Source organism: Vigna unguiculata, chromosome 3, assembly GCF_037176805.1.
Source record: "Vigna unguiculata cultivar grain cowpea cultivar isolate G323 ecotype 2 chromosome 3, ASM3717680v1, whole genome shotgun sequence".
NCBI classification, from domain to species: Eukaryota; Viridiplantae; Streptophyta; class Magnoliopsida; order Fabales; family Fabaceae; genus Vigna; species Vigna unguiculata.
Window position 1 is genome coordinate 463,789 of NC_140794.1, and position 18,027 is coordinate 481,815.

Below are 18,027 nucleotides of genomic sequence, written 5' to 3' on the forward strand. Positions count from 1 at the left end.
GCACCGTACATATTAATCACTCACACATATTATCCGTCCTAATCCCACAATTTTCTACCTAACATTGACTTCTAAACATCAAAATTTTAAGGTCAAGGATTTGTTGAGTGTTCCGATTATTCTCATTCACAGTAACTCCTAAACGTTTTCAAATTTTACGTGTTTGTGAGTGAAAGAAACAGAACGCGAAAGAGAAACATGAACGTTATTTTATGATCATGTCTCAAACCTGCTAGGGTTGTTGCATTTTCGACGTCATTAAATCCATTAATAATTACTACTTTTAGAACTACCTCTTTCTATAATCAAATATTTAAATTATATCTCAATAAGTGATCAAACATATAATACAAAGACTCTATAACTATACACTCATCATGCACCCCACCAAAAACTACAACAACAACAAAAAAATACTCGTATTGTTAAAGTGTCTTGCTCTGTGCTACCAAACGACTTTTTGAATATGCTTTTCTTACTAGAATTTGCTTCGTTAAACTCAGCTTCTTGCCGACAATTTTCTTCCTCTTTCACCTTATTTCTTCTTCTCAATTTTATTTTTGTCGTATAAAAGAAGAATGTTTGACACAAGTTGATACCAAAGTCGATTTATATATTCTTTCTTTTTACTAAGTTCTGAAATATCTTTTAATACCTTTTAAGAATAAAATCGTGACCTGTGTGAATTTAAGTCCTACATTGATTATAAATGAGAAAGTAGAGCCCATAAGAATAAAGACTCATAATCCCTTGTCTTAAAGTTTTGGGTTGAGAATAATATCATTATGTTACGTAGTTGGGCTCAGGTCTCATTGGTGCTGTATCTTTCCAATGAAACCTCCTCCTTTGTAAACCTAACCGTGACAAGTAAAAGAATAAATTCAATCATCAACCTCTAAGAATGTGGCCTATTTTACACTTCAATGCAATGACTTTTTGATACTAATCAACCACATTACAGTTCAAACTGATTGCTAATCTGTCCTATGTTTTTTGTTCATCAAGTTAACCAAACTGCTATTTTTGGTTAATTTGTGACTTGAGCCACATTTGTGTGTGCATGTAAGGTAATGCAATAATTGATATCAGCATTCTAAGCAAGGTTTAGTTGGTTAATACTTTTCAAAGATGGGTTCCACGGTTGGCAGTTTCATACTTGATACGTGAAAAAATATGATCTAACCAAATACCGATCATTAAAAAGGTTTCTTCGTCGTAACAGTCAACCAAAAGTCCTTTTCATTGTCCATTAAATATTAGTTTTGGAGAATCCTCTTGATTCAAGATATAACAACAACTTCGTGGAGAGCAACATTGAATACAAAATTCGCCTCAACCTTCCTCCATTTGTCATATAGAACTGTCTCAAAATCTTCCTTAGCCGACTCCTACAATATAATTCATGGTGATCCACTAAAGAGGTGTTACTCAAAACAAAACTACTTCTATTTGTTAGATGGTATTGTGATCTTGAGTGATAAAAAAAATGATTTACGACACAGTGTTAGCCAAAAGCTTTAGTCGTTATGAGCAGAAAAAGTTGGGATATGGAGCATTTCTGAGCTGCTTGTTCATAGTTTTCAGTCTTTGCACTGTGTTTAAGCCTTACTTGGGTCCTGTGCATGCGTGTGAGTGCTTAACTTCTTGCTTTGTAACCACTTGCATTTCTTACACATTGGGCTTTGAAATGGCATGAAATGCAGATATATGTTCCACCATTTCGTATTATGAACATTTTTTGTATCCATTAAGTTTGACTTTGATTTCCTTTGTTTCTTTTCTATACAGTGAACCTGAAGCTCTTCATAGGTGTTGACACCAAAATGCTGATCACCAGAAGCTCTTCACAAATAGCTCAACAAGGTAAGATTCTGAATCTCAACAAGGTTAACAGAAGTACAGTTCAATTGAGATAACTTCACCAGAACATTAAATACATAAGTGAATCCTTAAACTATGATTATACAGTGTTGAGGTAAATGTTTCATACAACATGTGATTCTGTAATGATTCTCAGGCCTGCAGTTAATGATACTAGCTAGACCTTTGAAATAATGATTCAATTAAAGAGCCTTTTAAAGTTTCTATTCTTTATTTTTCAGTTGAAGGGAAAGAAACAAAGAAAGAGGAGCTACTGTGCACATCAGAAGAAAGAACAGAATTTTGCCAAGCAAAGGGGGATATCAGAATCCAAGGAAAATCCTCCACTGTATACATTGCTTCATCTGAGGCAACAACGTTGGAGAAAAACATGTCACGGAGTTTAAAGCCTTATGCAAGAAGGGATGATGTAGATGCAATGATTCTTGTAAGAGAATGGACATTGAAGGCGGAGAATGTTGTTAACCAGAAAGTTCCTGAATGCACCCAAAATCACAGCATTCCAGCTGTACTGTTTTCTACAGGAGGGTACACTGGTAACCACTTCCATGAATTCACTGACATTGTTATTCCGTTGTTTTTGACTGCTAGAAAGTTCAATGGAGAAGTGCAGTTTATCATAGCAGATAAGCGTCCATGGTGGATTTCAAAGCACAAACCTTTTCTTAAGAAGCTGTCCCATTATGAGATTATGGACATGGATGAAGATGAAGGAGTTCATTGCTTCCCAAGTGTCAATGTGGGTCTCAAACGGTACCATAAAGAACTAAGCATTGACCCTCAAAAATACTCATACTCCATGAAGGACTTCAGAGCTTTTTTGAGAAGCTCCTATGCATTGAAGAGATTCCAAGCAATCAAAATCAGAAACGGTCAACATAGGAAGCCAAGGCTCATGATTCTGTCAAGAAAAAGATCAAGATCTTTCATTAACACTGATGAAATAGAAAAAATGGCCAAGAGTTTCGGTTTTGATGTCATTGTTAAGGAAGCAGGGAAGAGCATGTGGGGGTTTGCTCATGTTGTGAATTCCTGTGATGTGTTATTGGGAGTTCATGGAGCAGGTCTCACCAACATACTTTTCCTTCCGGAAAATGCAGTTTTCATACAGGTTGTGCCTTATGGTGGGTATGCATTGGACTGGCTTGCCACAAATGACTTTGGAAAGCCATCAAAGGATATGAACATAAAGTACTTGGAATATAAAATAAGCTTGGAAGAAAGCACCCTTGTAGAACAATACCCTCTAGATCACATGTTTCTAAAGGATCCTCCATTGATTGGGAAAATAGGGTGGCAAGAATTTAAGTCTGTGTATTTGGACAAGCAAAATGTAAAGCTTGATGTTCATAGGTTTAAGCCTACATTGCAGAGAGCTCTTGAGCTATTGCATAAATAAGTATGATATGTGTCACGGTTAGGATTTGATCAAAGTTTTCATGGTAGTATTTTTCTTTCTTGCTGATATATTTATCTGTTGTTTCTCAACAAACATCTTACAGAATGAAGAACAAAGAGGTTATCATCTGAAACGAAATTTCTGTATTGAAAGGAAAATGGTGTTTGATATACATACCTGAAAGCTAAAGCGTTTAAGGTATCACTTTTGAGACATCATGCAATGACAAAAAGTTTAGGCTATGTCCTATGTTTGGGTAAAGGTTTATTTTAGGAAATAATTGTTTTCTTTTTTCAAAACAATGATAATGATAAAAGTTATTTAAGTAGTTTTTTGCTGCCTTTTTGTTTTACTTTAAGATGTTTCAAAGGCAAGTGAGTGATAGTTAATTTTACTAGGAGGTGAATTTGTAATTGTAAATGTAAAAATTGTTGCTTGCACTTAAGTTGAAGAGATCAACATGAATTCAATTTAAACTTTATGGGGGAACATCATGCACCTGCTACTTCAGAAAGTGGGGTGGGTGAGATAGATTGATAAATTGGTTTACTTCTTACTTTGAATTTTACCCGAGACAATTATGTGGAGTGTTTTAAAAATAAAAAATCAAAAAATCAAAACCTACTCTTCAGATAACACTAGAGCTTCCAAGGCCGCTACAGTTATATCGTCGTTACTGTTCCACACGTAAATTCTTTTTGGGTAATGGTAGGGAACTTTTTAGCTTGTAAAATGGGGAATGATTGGAATGTTCTTATAGCTGCAATTTTATGCGACATTGACAGTTAAGGGTTCATTGTTATATCTATGATGACAATAATAATTTTGTACAAGGGTTGTGATACCCCTAGTATCTCATATCTCATGTATATATACAGATATAACATTATTTGCTGATAAAAATTGTGCGATAAACATAGAAATGAGACAATTTTCTTTCCTTTTAATATATTCTGATAGGCATCTAAGACTATGAATCTGATGTAGTCATACTGAGCTTTCCTTTTTTTCCAATCCCATCGGCATCGTCTTAAAGTCATCGCTGTTGATTGTTTTAGGTTCTAAAATTATACAACTTATTCATTCTTTGATTTTCTAATCAGAGGTTAGTAAATCAAAATTGATTCGTACTAACTTACCTCTCACAGTTTACAATGTCTGCAGGAAAAAAAATCCATCTCAGGTGTAGCAATTACCAAGCCTCATGATAGGCTTTTAAGAGTATAACTCATCTTAAACACATTCCTAATCAGCAAATTTGATTAACTTAATTCGGTTCCCTGAGCAACTACCACATCTATCTTAGACACATTCCTAATATAGTACACATGTTCTTCAATTAAATGATGGGTCTTAAATATGGAAAATCAGTTGTCCCCCAATGAATTGTTGCGTTTGAATCCACCGCAACAGCCGTGCAAAAAGAATGCATCATCACCATATGGATACAATTGTTGCTGCTTACTATATATGAAAGCTCCGAAAGCTGGTCAGTCTTGTGGACATGCTGGTGTAGAATTGTGCCCCAATTCTAGATAGACTGGATGCAATCACCCTTTACAAAAACACGGGCTCTGATCTGTACCTGTCATACTCAAGTTTTCTCAATTGCTCTGTACATTCACTATTGAAATTATGACTGGAAAGATCCATGGATCAATTGCACCATAGCCTTCAAATGGACAAGTTCTTCCTCGGTATATAATCCTATTAACAAATCCATCCAAGGTACCCTTTTAAAGGCAGCTCAACTCCACTTAGCGCCACTAAACGATTTCTTCCTACTTTTCTTGTTGCTCTTCTTCAAAAGAACTGATGCATGGTCAATACCATCAGATGAATGGCTATCCCCTTTCAACCATAGAAGAGCCTCAGCAGCAGCAGATTTTTCTGCTAATTTCTTGCTGCCGCAAGGCTTACCAACAAAATTCAACCCATTAAATATGACAGTAGAACGGAATTGGCTGTTTTTCAGCTGCGTTGTTTTGTAAGTTGGTGAGTCATGTCCAGCCCTGTTAAGAAATGACTGAAGTTGATTTTTAAAATTTTCAGCCTCGACTCCACTTTTGGAGTTTGTTTCCTTCTTTACCTGTGATAGAACTTGGCGACCAAAGACAAACCTACCATCACAATGGTCTTCTGAAACCAACAATCTGACAGCTGAAAGAAGCTGACTATGCGATTGTGTTTCCTGCTTGGGATCCAGAAGCTGGAAAAACATGCAAATCATAAAGTCAATATCCAAAAGACTTGAAGAGAAACCAAAAATTGATGGAAGAATGTGGTTACACAAATAAATAATTCCCAAAAAGAAAATGTTAATTATGGGTTGAACTTACCTTTTTCTGTATCAATTCTTCCAGTTCCATCTTTAAGCTCAAGTAAGTCTTGGCTAATTCTGGTTTCATGAAAAACTCCAAATAGCCCCCCAACATTTTCAGGTGACCATCCTGTCAAATGAATTATATGCAAGAGCACAAATAAGTAGCAAAAAAGGAAGCCCAGAACATACAACCAAGAATAACAGATCTAGGTGGGAAGTGAAGAGAAAATATGGTAGGAACTTACTAGTCCACCTCTGGATACATTCCCACCAAACAAGAGAAGCACCGAATCAGATATACCAGTTGAATCTCTGAGGAATACTGAATTCACTTTCACCTTTTCATTAAACACTAACCATGGGTATGGAATTCGAGGTACACAGCCATTTACAGAGCTCTACAAGATGCAGCACCAACATTAAACTTCGATGGATTATATATTCCCCCAATTAAAACTGAGTCATAATACAAGGATTGAAGAAAATCAGATATTTGAAGAGAAGCTTACAGAATACAAAAGAACCTGACCATCCTCCATTGTCTTCAGTGCTATTGACTTATCTTTGTTCTGCAAAACAAAAGTTGTACAACCTCACATAAAAAGGTACACAATGAAACTACTACATAATAATTAAAACATGACACTATTCCCAATAATTTGATGAACCGGTAGAATAATATACATATAACAAAACCCCATGAAGAAGCATGGATAAAAAAAATAAGCTATCCAGGTTATTACCAACACCATTGTAGAGAAGAAACAAAATACAAACAATTTTGACAAAAAGACCAACTTACAGTTTTGGTTGTCCTATTTCTACAAAGATTGATTTATTACACTTAATCGCAATGTTATGGTTACCTCCATGAGCCCCCCACGCAACTCCTTCCCGAGGTCAATCCTGATGTTGATATGACAATGCTCTTTTTCTTTTGTTGATGTAACATTAAATTTTATGAAATGATTTTGTTTTTTTGGTTTGTTGATGATGATTAGAGGATATCATTTGCGTTGATAGAAAAGTGTCACATCATCAACAAATCATTAAGGGAACTCAATTCCCTTTGGAAACAGACAGCATAGATAAAATAAATAAAAATCAAAAATTGAATTTTGGAAAAACAAAGGGGAGAAAAATTGTAAAGTTCATGTTGTTCATACTTGTCCTTGTGTTTGTGGTACACATCTGTTACTTAAATGAAGATGCCACAAATAGAAACAGAAAGAGGGTTCTACAAACATACAATAGATGTAGGGGCACACATAGCCGAAAGTAAATAAATAAAAGTGAAAAGTAAACATTTTGGAAACAACATAGTTGAAAGGACTAGCAGTGTTGATTACCATAACAGAAGATATTCCGGGAAACAAACCCGCACAGATGACTGCTCGGATGAGATGCATTTCATGACTCCATGCATTGTAGGTTTCAGGCTTGTCATTGACCAGACCAATATCTTTGAGCAAGTAAAGGAATTGCTTTCTAAGAGACTCAATGGCCTTAAGTGTTTGAGAAGAAAGAAAATTTCGCCAACAGTACTCATAACCAGCCTGCTGTGTCTCAGCATCTTTCCAACCCTCATAAGCCCGGACAAGTGCAAGATGATCACTATAGTCACGAGCAGCAAATTGGGCTTTGGCAGACTCTGCAAGCTGCATAGAGCATACACAGTAAATAATTGAATACAAAGCCAGGGCCCTCTCTACCTAACAGACTTTTAACATACGAATTATGTATATGGATAATGAAGCCAGAGCACTGACAATTTCAATATGAAAAGTGAACCATTATAATAAGCACCAAAAATGCCGATACAAAATCATATTTACTCCATGATATCAACCTAATCAACCAATACAGTGTACATGCTTGATAGGTCTATTAACTTGCTCTAGTTTGCTTCCAGTTATTATACTCTTGAAAACAACTGGTCTCACTTGCGACCATCAAAACCAATAAAATTTACCACCATTTCTATCCAGAGGAACATCCAAGTTCAACAAAAGAAGAGTCAGGAAGCAGGAAATATCAGCAATAGTCAAAACAAAAACTTACGTCTTTCTTGTCAGATGGCGTCACAAATGGATCTCTTACACTTAGACCAGCAACAACAGTCATTATAGGATCCAAACACTTGAAGATGGTTCCTAAAATGAGCATCTTGCCAAGTTTGGGTTCTACAGGAAGCATTGCCAATTTGTGCCCTGAAAATTAACAATCCAATCAACAGTAACTCTAGAATAAATCAAGATAACACTTTGAAAAACCAATGTCAGGAGAATATTCTTTTACTTGACAGTGGAAAGAAGAAATAAAGACCATGGTGCAGTAGTTCTTTTACCTAAAACTGTTAAATTTTCATTCCCGTCTAAGGCCCCAATAATCTTCAAATACTCAACAGCATTTTCAACCTGCAGAATAAAAGTAATTGATTACATAATAAATTGAGTAAAACAACACGGATGCAGGATACAGAATGTCATAAGTTCCACACATACAATTCATTGGAAATATAAACACCGATGCAGGATGCAGAATGTCATAAGTTCTACACATACAATTCATGTAAAATACAAATAACAACCCTCGTATTTGAAAGCAAGTTCCAGAAACATGTTCAATGAATTTTACCGATAGAGGCTCCGGTGGCTGTAGAGCTTTAGATAAAAACTCAGAGATGCTTCCAAGTTGTAGAGTTTTGATTTGCAGGCACAAGGACTGCAAAGGTGTTCTCAAAAGCTCTGGCAATTGATAATCAGCAAAAGCATCATAAACACATCTGGGATAAAGATGGTAGCATTCACCAGGCTGAACACGGCCGGCCCTTCCTCTCCTCTAAAAAGTTATGAAAACTTTCTAAGAAACCAGACAGTCTAAATAATATAGAAAAGCATAATCTGAGAAAGAAAACATTAAGAAGCTGAACACATACATGGGAGTCATACAATGGAAGTTTAACTACTTATAAACATGTAGTTCAACTTGATTGAGATAACAACTATAAGTGAACAGCATAGTCTAACTTCACAAATCCATCAAAAAGCATTGAGGATGAGCATCTGACTTCAATTGAAACATAAGTACAATCTAAAATTACTAAAGAAAATATTTTATCAAGACAGGATATATTACAAAAAACTTCTTGTTGTATATGTTCTGTGGAGCATGTATGACAAACAAAAACAACATATCACGTGTAACACAAGAGACAAACCACAATTTGCCCCTTCACATTTCTTACTAACTCAATTAAATTGCTCAGGTTCTCTATACGGAAAAAACTTCAGCCTATTATTAAAAAAAACTATTTTTACAATGAAACAACAGCCAAGCCTGATCTTATCAGGCTATATCAAAAACTGAATTTCCTGTAGTAAAAGTATTTGGAGCAATGTCTTCTCTAATTTTTTGCCTTTAAGTTTTCTAAGGTATTTCTCTAAACCCTTTAGTAGGAATGTATTCCATTCAAACAGAAAAAAGACAAATAAATTCTTTAATCCAAAATACCTGCCGGGCTGAAGCTTTTGAGATCCAAGATGGAAGCAAACAAGGAGTGTTATTTAATGCGTCATATGATGTTTCTTTTGCTTTTCCAGAGTCAACCACAAAGACAACATCATTGATGGTAATACTAGTCTCAGCCATGTTAGTTGCCAAAACAATTTTCCTCACCCCTCCTTCAGGATTTTCAAATATCAACCTCTGCAGAATAGTAAGTAAAATGGGAACAAAAAAAATATTATTATATAACTTATGGCAATGATTAACTTACTACGACCAGAAACATATGATGAAATAGAGATGTGATTTATTATATCAATTAGAGCATGGAAATTTAATTGCTTCAAGGCAAAAAGAAATCCCCTCCCACAGGAAAAAAAAAATTGCATTAGCTTCTTTATACAATCAATTACTGCACCAAATTTCAGTACCACATGACAAGACTTCCTAAAATATTGTTACAACTTCTATATTAGAATAATGTCTTTCATTTTCTCAAACAAACTTGAGAAATTTTCCCAAAAACTATTTCCGAGGCACCCATTTTTAGTAGAATGTACTTAATTTTAATCACTTCAGAGCTATTATTTCTGATATTTGCAGTTAAATTTACTATTAGATGTCTTGAATTAAATTGTAATCTAGACAACAAGCATTATTTTATGGTTAATAAGATAATATAGCAAGATCACCTGCTCAGAGCTGGCCATGGAGCCATGGCATGCAAGAAGCAATACTCGGCTCGGATCACCCAACAAAGGATGACCTTGAAGTTGATCCTTCAAAGAGTTTATATCATCCCAACCAGTCATAAAAACCAAAACAGCTCCTGGCCTTTCATTCTTAACAATGTGACAAAGCACATGTTCAATAAGGTTAAAACCAATTGAATCAGGGCACCAACAGGACAATGAATCTTGGGTGTGCAGGCTATATCCCTTAAAGTCCGCAACTTCTAAAGCATCCTATGAAAAATCAGAGAGAAGTGAACAGAATTAGCAAAAGCTTAAGGACCTAAAATGAAAAATTTTCTGCCTCTACTTGTACCTCAACAGCAGAAGCAATTTGGCTCTTTCTTTTTCTGAAAGCTTGAGCTTGTTTCTGCATTTTCCATGTTTTTTCTTGACCATAGTCATCAATTTGATTATAAGGTGTCAACCGATGTCTAGTTCTTTCCAGAATATCCTCAAGAAAATGTGCTCGAACTGGAAATGTAAAGCCCTAGAATATGCCCGGGTCCCAAAATGAACAAAAGGAAAACATGTTTATCATATCTCGCATATCATCTAATAAGCAAATGTATACAGATTTGCCAAAGCCGCCAAGTGTGAAATTTCTCCTAAAAATAACTTCAAGCTTTCTATCAGTGTACCATCTAGAAAAAAAAGGTTAATATGCAAAAGAATACCAACCAGAGTTTTCCGGTCAACAGCTAAGTGGTTCAACTGCTAAAATGCAGTTTTTATTATTTAAACATTAAACAATGTTTATTATGAGATAAAAATCATCATGTCCATTGAAGTGCCTTATCATTTGTCAATATCAAGCTATCATAAAATCACATCATAACTTTGAAAACTGATGATATGATAACACATTAGAGAGACAGTAACTGAACTTTAACACGGATTACAGCAATGACTATCCTGAACTTACAGGAATATGCATAGTTGGAGCACCATTAAAGTATGAAGAAAAAAGCTCAGCATTTAAGGTTGCACTCATCAAAACCAATCTCAAATCAGGACGATGAGGGAGAATTTCCTTCAGGACAATGAGAAGAAAATCTGACACGTGAAAACCAGTTGTAAGTATAACTTTAAATAGTCTTATTAAACATTAGATTAGAATAAAACAATTATTTAACTACCTTCATTCATTCCACGTTCATGAATTTCATCAACAATAACATGAGTTACACCTTTTAAATTCCTATCCACAAGCAGTCTCCGCAATAATACGCCAGTGGTGCAAAACAGAAGACGGGTATCTCTCCCTTTCAAACCCTCCAAGCGAACTTTGTATCCAACCTATCAGAAGGTAAAACAGGTAGAAAACTTAAGTTAAGCACTCATGTGTGCATGCCAAGTAATTCAAGCTGAAAAAGTCCACAAACTAACAGATTCTCCTAACTTCTCCCCACGTTCTGCTGCAACTCTTTCAGAAACAGACATAGCAGATATTCTTCTGGGCTGAGTACAAATTATGTTACATACAGCTCCGCGGGCAGCCTCAGTCTCAGATTCTAATATGTATTGAGGAAGTTGTGTGGTCTTACCACAACCAGTTTCACCTGAGACAACAACGACCTGCAAATTTTCATTTATGATACCACTTAATATAAACTATCATTCCGCCAACAAACATATTGAGACTTAGTTTCCACAAAAAATAAATCTGAAAATATAGAAACCTGTATCAATTTATTTTATCCTTTATAAATAATTATTTGCTTTAGAAACTATAAGTTGTATCAATTTGATTGTTGGCTTCTGAATGCTCCAAATATGAAAGACCTATGTAGTTATAGGATTACATAATATGTTATATAACATTAAAAATATGTATTTAATTATCAATGATTTGACCACACTTAAACTATTGAATTATGAACAACAGTCTTCACTAGTACAATGATCAGTCTAATTTTAAAAGCATTGGACAAAAGTATAGTACATAGCACACAGCCCTGCCCACTTAAACAGAGAGACTGCTTCCAAAATCTGAACGTCAAGTTAAAAGAGCAGCAACCTAATCATTGTGGCAAAGCTCATCCTCACAAACCATGAAAAAGGGCATTAAAAAATTAGCTGCTGAGATATAAACAATCTTAGTCATATAAAATTTTGTTTAAGATGATAACATCCTGATTTGCCTACAATGAACAAAATTTTTGAAAAGTAAGAAAATTTTACTCTAGTCATAATAAAGGCTTAAATAGTCATTTGGTTAAGTTTTTTCACTTTAATCCTACTTTTGAAATTGTTTTCAATTTGGTCCTACCTTTCGTTAATTTCATTCAACTAAATCCTTTTCCTTAACTCCGTCTAAATAGTTATCGAAACAATGGCCAGCGTGGTTCGTTTCTATGATGTGGAGCACTGTTCAATGACATGTCTGTTATTTTACTGTGCTGGCCTTTTAATTTTAATTAGAGAGTTTAGGGTTTATAATTTGTGGAATTGGGTTTAGGGATTCTTCATGGATTTGGGGATTTCTTCGTGGAATTGGGGATTTCTTTGAATTGGGAATTTCAGAGCAATTGCTGCCATCAAAGATTGAGGCCAATCTGTGAAGATTTGTTCGCGGAGGGTTCAAGCTGTTCATCGCGGAGGTAGGGTTTGTATAATTTTTTGGTTTAGGGTTTGTTTAATTTTTGCTAACTACTGTGGTTTTTTTGGGACATTTAAGAAACCCAAATCAATGGCTGATTACAAGTGGGAAGTGGGGACAACTTTCTTGGATAAGGCACAGTTTGTTAACAAACTGTGCCTTATCCACGAAAGTTGTCCCCACTTCCCACTTGTACAAACTGTGCCTTATCCACGAAAGTTGTCCCCACTTCCCACTTGTAATTAGCCATTGATTTGGGTTTCTTAAATGTCCCAAAAAAAACACAGTAGTAAGCAAAAATTAAACAAACCCTAAGCCAAAAAATTATACAAACCCTACCTCTGCGATGAACAGCTAGAACCCTTCGTGAACAAATCCTCACAGATCGGCCTCAATCTTTGATGGCACCAATTGCTCTAAAATCCCCAATTCCACGGAGAAATCCCCAAATCCACGAAGAATCCCTAAACCCAATTCCACAAATTATAAACCCTAAACTCTCTAATTAAAATTAAAAGGCCAGCATAGTAAAATAACAGACACGTCATTGAACAGTACTCCACGTCACAGAAACGAACTACGTTGGCCACTATTTCGTTAACTATTTAGACGGAATTAAGGAAAAGGATTTAATTGAATGAAATTAACGAAAGGTAGGACCAAATTGAAAACAATTTCAGAAGTAGGACCAAAGTGAAAAAACTTAACCAAAACTAGGACCAAATGACTATTTAAGCCCATAATAAATTATAAATTATACTTCTGTGTCTTGCGTAAAAGATCATACATGAGCATCAAACTGAAAGCCGTTTTTTTGTTTTTCTCTTGCAGAAGTGAAAAGTAAACATTGAAGGAAATAACACTAAATAAGAAATCTCAAAAGGCATCATTTTCCCTTTATCACCTGATTCTCTGAAATAAGTCTCAAAAATGCATCCTTCTCTTTGAACGCGGGAAGACTTCTGCGAAATTCGAGCATCTTTTGCCCTTCATGAGACTCCTATAGATAAACCAACATCTGTTACAACATTTATAAAGGATAAAATAACAAAAAAGGACATCTAACAAAGTACAGAATTTCATTGCTAGAGAAGATCAATAAACAGCTTTCATCATGATATGTCAACGTCAGAAACCAGATAACACGTAATCAACAATCAAAATCTCGGAAACTCAGTCATTGCCCATTAATCACTAAGTTGGGATAACAACACTCAAATAAACATATTGCCATAAATGATTTAATAAGTCGATGTAGTTTTGTTATTCATTAAAAGTGTATGGCCAAAGTAAAAGATACCAGTATTATGATAAAGCTAAGCCCTCTGTCCATTTTTAAAATTGATAAACACGGTATACATGGACTACAAATATGGATGCATTATAATTATTCACAATTTATAACATTCATAAATTTGCACCCACACTATGAATGGAACTAGAGTCAAAATACTAAAACACAAAATCAATGAAATGCTAGCTAAGAAAATAAAAGCACTTTAATAAACCTGCCAATCTTGTTGCCGATGACGCAGTTGCAAACTTCTTCGTTGCAGGATTTTCTCCTTGACAACACTATTATGAGTCAAGGGCTCTGGCTGTTCATGCATTCCTTCATTGGCTGGAATGCTTATAGCATCACTTGATTTATGCAATGAATCATTCAAATAACTCCACTTGCTTGCAGTAGCCTTTTGTGAAAGATGGGCATGGAGACGAGCATCTACTTCTTTATGAACGTCAAATGGTAAGACTACCTGCACAAGCACAGAAAAATGGCCAATCAGGATACTTGTTATAGAGGTACCAAATATCACAAATTTATAGCATTTAAACTGTAAAGAAAATTGTTACCTATTGACAAACTTTTGGTTCTTGGAATTGTGCTCAAAATTAAACATTCGGGATTGGAATTGAAATTGGGACATTGAGGAACTATTTGACTTACAAAAATGTTTTCTCTTTTTACTTGTAATTACAAAAATGTTATATTGTTTTTAATTTCCTTCTGGTTTTCAAATGATTGGGTTAGAAACAGTGAAACCAACCTCTTATTATTTTCTGTTTTCACTTTTGTAAATGTAAATAAAATAAGAAAAGCATGATATTAGTTAATTAGTTGGTGGCTGTCAGTTAAGATTTCTGGCTGTTGCATAGCTCCCTATATAAGGTAGGGATGTTGTATGTTGACAGACTGCAGGTAGATTGAGACTGAATGACAATAACAGAAGTGCAGTGGACAACTCTTTGTTTCTCTCATCTATCCTCTCTGTTTTGTTTACTTCTCTATACACTATCTCTCATACATGGTGGAGGGCATTTCTAATAAGCTTCAAGGGCTAATGTGCACAAGGGATGATGCCTCCATCAATTTTGGACATGACCAAGAAATGAACACCACTATACATGCCATAAAAATCACTTTCAAGATTTGAGGCATCTTTCACAGCTAGGCAGCTTAGCAGAATTTAATGAAAAGTTTGATGCAATTTTTTTTAATCTCTGCTCATATGAGCCCTCTTTCATTGTCTTTCTGTTTCTTACTCTTTTCCTAGATTCTATGTTATTTTCCTATACAAACATTCAAAAAATAAGAATCAAAGTGAAACAATATGATATTTTGTGTAATTAAAATATTAAATCAGAAAACACTTCTCAAATATAACAGCCCCTAAAGTCTTTTGTGTTTGTTTAGTATTCAGACATTGAATCCCAATACCTCATATTCCAAGGAATTGAAAAACTATGAAGAATAGTCTTCCCAGCAGTAAAGAAAACAGCCGTAGCCACCTAAGTTCAATACCTTGAACACCATATTAGTCACCAAACTCTCTACTCTACTACCTTTGCATCAGTGTTAGACGTTATTTATTTACACTGCCACCAACCACACACCAATGCACCCCCCGCCCCCCATTTTCCCACTCCCACTACCACAAACAACAGTCTCCTTTGCCAGCATCGTGACCATGTATCGTGCCAACAACTGCAATTATAAAACTTAACTCCGCTTACTTTGTTGGATAAGGCAACCTCCAAAAATGGTATCCTTAACCCAGAATTGCCGGTCACCAGTTTCACTTAGTTGATCAAGATTATCCCAAGAAATTAAAATCGATTACCATCCTTTACACAATAATCCAGACACAAAAAGCAACACCAACTCAGAAATTGCAAACAAATTATATACCTCTCTCTGCGGGCGTTTATCATCCAAATCAGGGCGGTAATTTGGCAAAGGCGCCTTGCTAAACACAACAACTCTTGCATATTGCCGGCTGCCAAAGTAAAATCCATTCAGAAATGTACCAAATAAATAACCAAACAAACAAACGCACGCTAAGGGGAAAATAGGTAGCTACCTATACAAACCCATCCTGGTAGCTAAAGTGGAAAGCTGCTCGAAATCGCGACGGTCCTTCTTCTCTCTGGACACCACTTCTTGTTCGTCTTTGGAGCGCATAAGCATGGTCAGCTTCCATCTCCACTCGTCAATGTTCTCGAGCGTTGAATCCCCCTAACAATAACAAACACATTAAAAAAGAACGAATGAAGCAACTGTGCGTGTGATAGGGAACGGAAAATGACGAACCACTTGTTGGCTGTGAGAGGGATAAGACGCAAATTCGACATCGGAATCGTCACTGGACACGTCCTGGTACGCAAAACGGCCGTAGCTGGAGCTTCGCTGGTGCCAAAACGGCAACGTAACGGTCCCCTGGCGCGCGACGGTCCTCGGGCGCGTGACGTTGACAACTTGAAGCGCGTTGGAGGAGGAGCGGAGGCGAATGGCGGTGCGGTGAAGAGGAGTGGTGGAAATGGATGAAAAATAAGGTCTGAGAGGAGTGCAGCGAAGCCGCGACATGGTTTTGAATCTGATGAAGCCCTGAAATACGCCGGAATATGCCATAGGCATGGTGGTCACTGCTGAGAGAGGTTGCACTGCGCAGACACTCGCGCTCTTCATCCCTAAACCCAAGCTATTTATATCTTATCTTTCCTTACATAAATCATGTTCAACGTTAATTCTTTCTAAATCTTTATAATTCTTTCTTAATCTTTATAATGAGTATTTCAAAATTATAGGTACCATAGTTCGTGAAAATATATTTTTATTCTATTTGCATAATTAAAGTGTTCAGAAAAATCATGTTCTTAGTTCTTTACAATATGACTTCTTTTATAAAGAAAAATCAAGAAAATATATTACATTTATTTAACACAAGGAGAAGTAAAAACAAAATTAAGACCTAAAATAAACTACATTTATGGTATCTCCAAATAAAAATGGTAACTAATATAATTCAATTACATGCATCGAGATTTGTGTAAAAATTCTAGTAGCATCTTTAAGGCGATGTTATAAAAACAGTTATGAAGTTTAGTTTTATTTAACTAGTTTTTGTTCTCACATCCTTTTTTACAATTTTTTTTGTATGTTTTGCTTTAACATAAAGATTCAAGAACTCTTATTCTTTTATTTTACCTCAATATTTTATTTATAATTTAATTATTATGTTAAGATATTTTTTTTATTATTATTATTGAGTCTGTTAATATGTTCCAATCAAGATTTATTGTTAATATGTTATGATGAAAGTTTCTTGTATGATAAAAATTTTAAATTTGTGATTTAGTTACAATTGGAGTGATTGAAATATAATAACGAATTACAATTTCTTCAATTATCATATATGTTAATGGGAGTATGAGTGTTTTGAATTTAAGATAATGTATCTTAAGAATTAATAAAAAGAAATGTCAATCTTAAAATAATAATTAAATTAATTTGTTAAGTTATAAAGATATGAAATGCAAACAAGAAAAATATAGGAGTGAGTATTGTAATTTTCTATATCAACACAAAAAATTTTAAAAATTAGTACGATGATGTAAGACTTAGTTATAGAGGTAAAATAAGATGACACAAGAGGATCTTGGGTCATCTCTAATATAAATGATTTTTATCATGTAATATTATTTTTAAAACATTCTTATTACTTTTGTTCCAATGCAAAAGTAATATAAAATATATAAGATATGATTTTGATATTTATGTTTTTGAATTTCATGAAATATTATACACATATATTTATGTTTTTGGTGAGAAGTAAAAACTTTTTGGAACTGATTAGAGGAGTTCCACTTGAATACATATTTTGAATAACGAAATTATCATTTTTTTTTATTCTCTACTTACAATTATAAAGTGCAAAAGTTTTCTCTTATTTTTCATTTCTACATTATTCTTAATTAATTTTATTTTACAAAAAAAAAACATTGTGAAAAGATTATTAGTTTGAAAGATTTCTTACAATAATTTTTCTTCTAACAATCGAATATTATTCCTGCCAATTTTATTTATTCAGAGTATATTAAAATAATAAAGAAACCAATGCCGCAAAAAATAATATTTTTTGTTTAATACTATTCACATGTTTTGATTTTAAATATTATAAGTAAATAATCAATAAATTGTTTTTCTTTTTAAATTTGTTTTGTTTAGATTAAATACCTCAAATCTTATAATTGAAATTTTAAGTTTCCTTAAAAACTATAATAAAGTACGAGAACTACGCAAAAT

The 18,027-nt window shown here is 34.5% G+C and overlaps 2 protein-coding genes across 2 annotated transcripts; one reads left to right on the top strand and one right to left on the bottom strand.

Moving 5' to 3' along the window:
* The first annotated feature begins 1,480 nt into the window (after positions 1-1,480).
* On the top strand, positions 1,481-3,667 carry LOC114179147 (alpha-1,3-arabinosyltransferase XAT2-like). The gene is made up of 3 exons (XM_028065380.2): positions 1,481-1,628; positions 1,789-1,863; positions 2,103-3,667. Exons 1-3 carry the CDS (start codon positions 1,487-1,489, stop codon positions 3,278-3,280), a joined length of 1,395 nt encoding a protein of 464 aa, XP_027921181.1. The 5' UTR covers positions 1,481-1,486; the 3' UTR covers positions 3,281-3,667.
* Positions 3,668-4,347: 680 nt separating this feature from the next.
* LOC114179146 (DEA(D/H)-box RNA helicase family protein) lies at positions 4,348-16,425 on the bottom strand. The gene is made up of 19 exons (XM_028065379.2): positions 16,036-16,425; positions 15,806-15,960; positions 15,634-15,721; positions 13,952-14,200; positions 13,348-13,443; positions 11,231-11,419; positions 10,981-11,140; positions 10,767-10,897; positions 10,158-10,331; positions 9,803-10,075; positions 9,117-9,311; positions 8,241-8,444; positions 7,951-8,020; positions 7,665-7,813; positions 6,953-7,261; positions 6,113-6,172; positions 5,849-6,001; positions 5,620-5,730; positions 4,348-5,489 (listed from the first exon to the last, which is right to left on the bottom strand). Exons 1-19 carry the CDS (start codon positions 16,408-16,410, stop codon positions 5,028-5,030), a joined length of 3,603 nt encoding a protein of 1,200 aa, XP_027921180.1. The 5' UTR covers positions 16,411-16,425; the 3' UTR covers positions 4,348-5,027.
* Between the last annotated feature and the right edge of the window lie 1,602 nt (positions 16,426-18,027).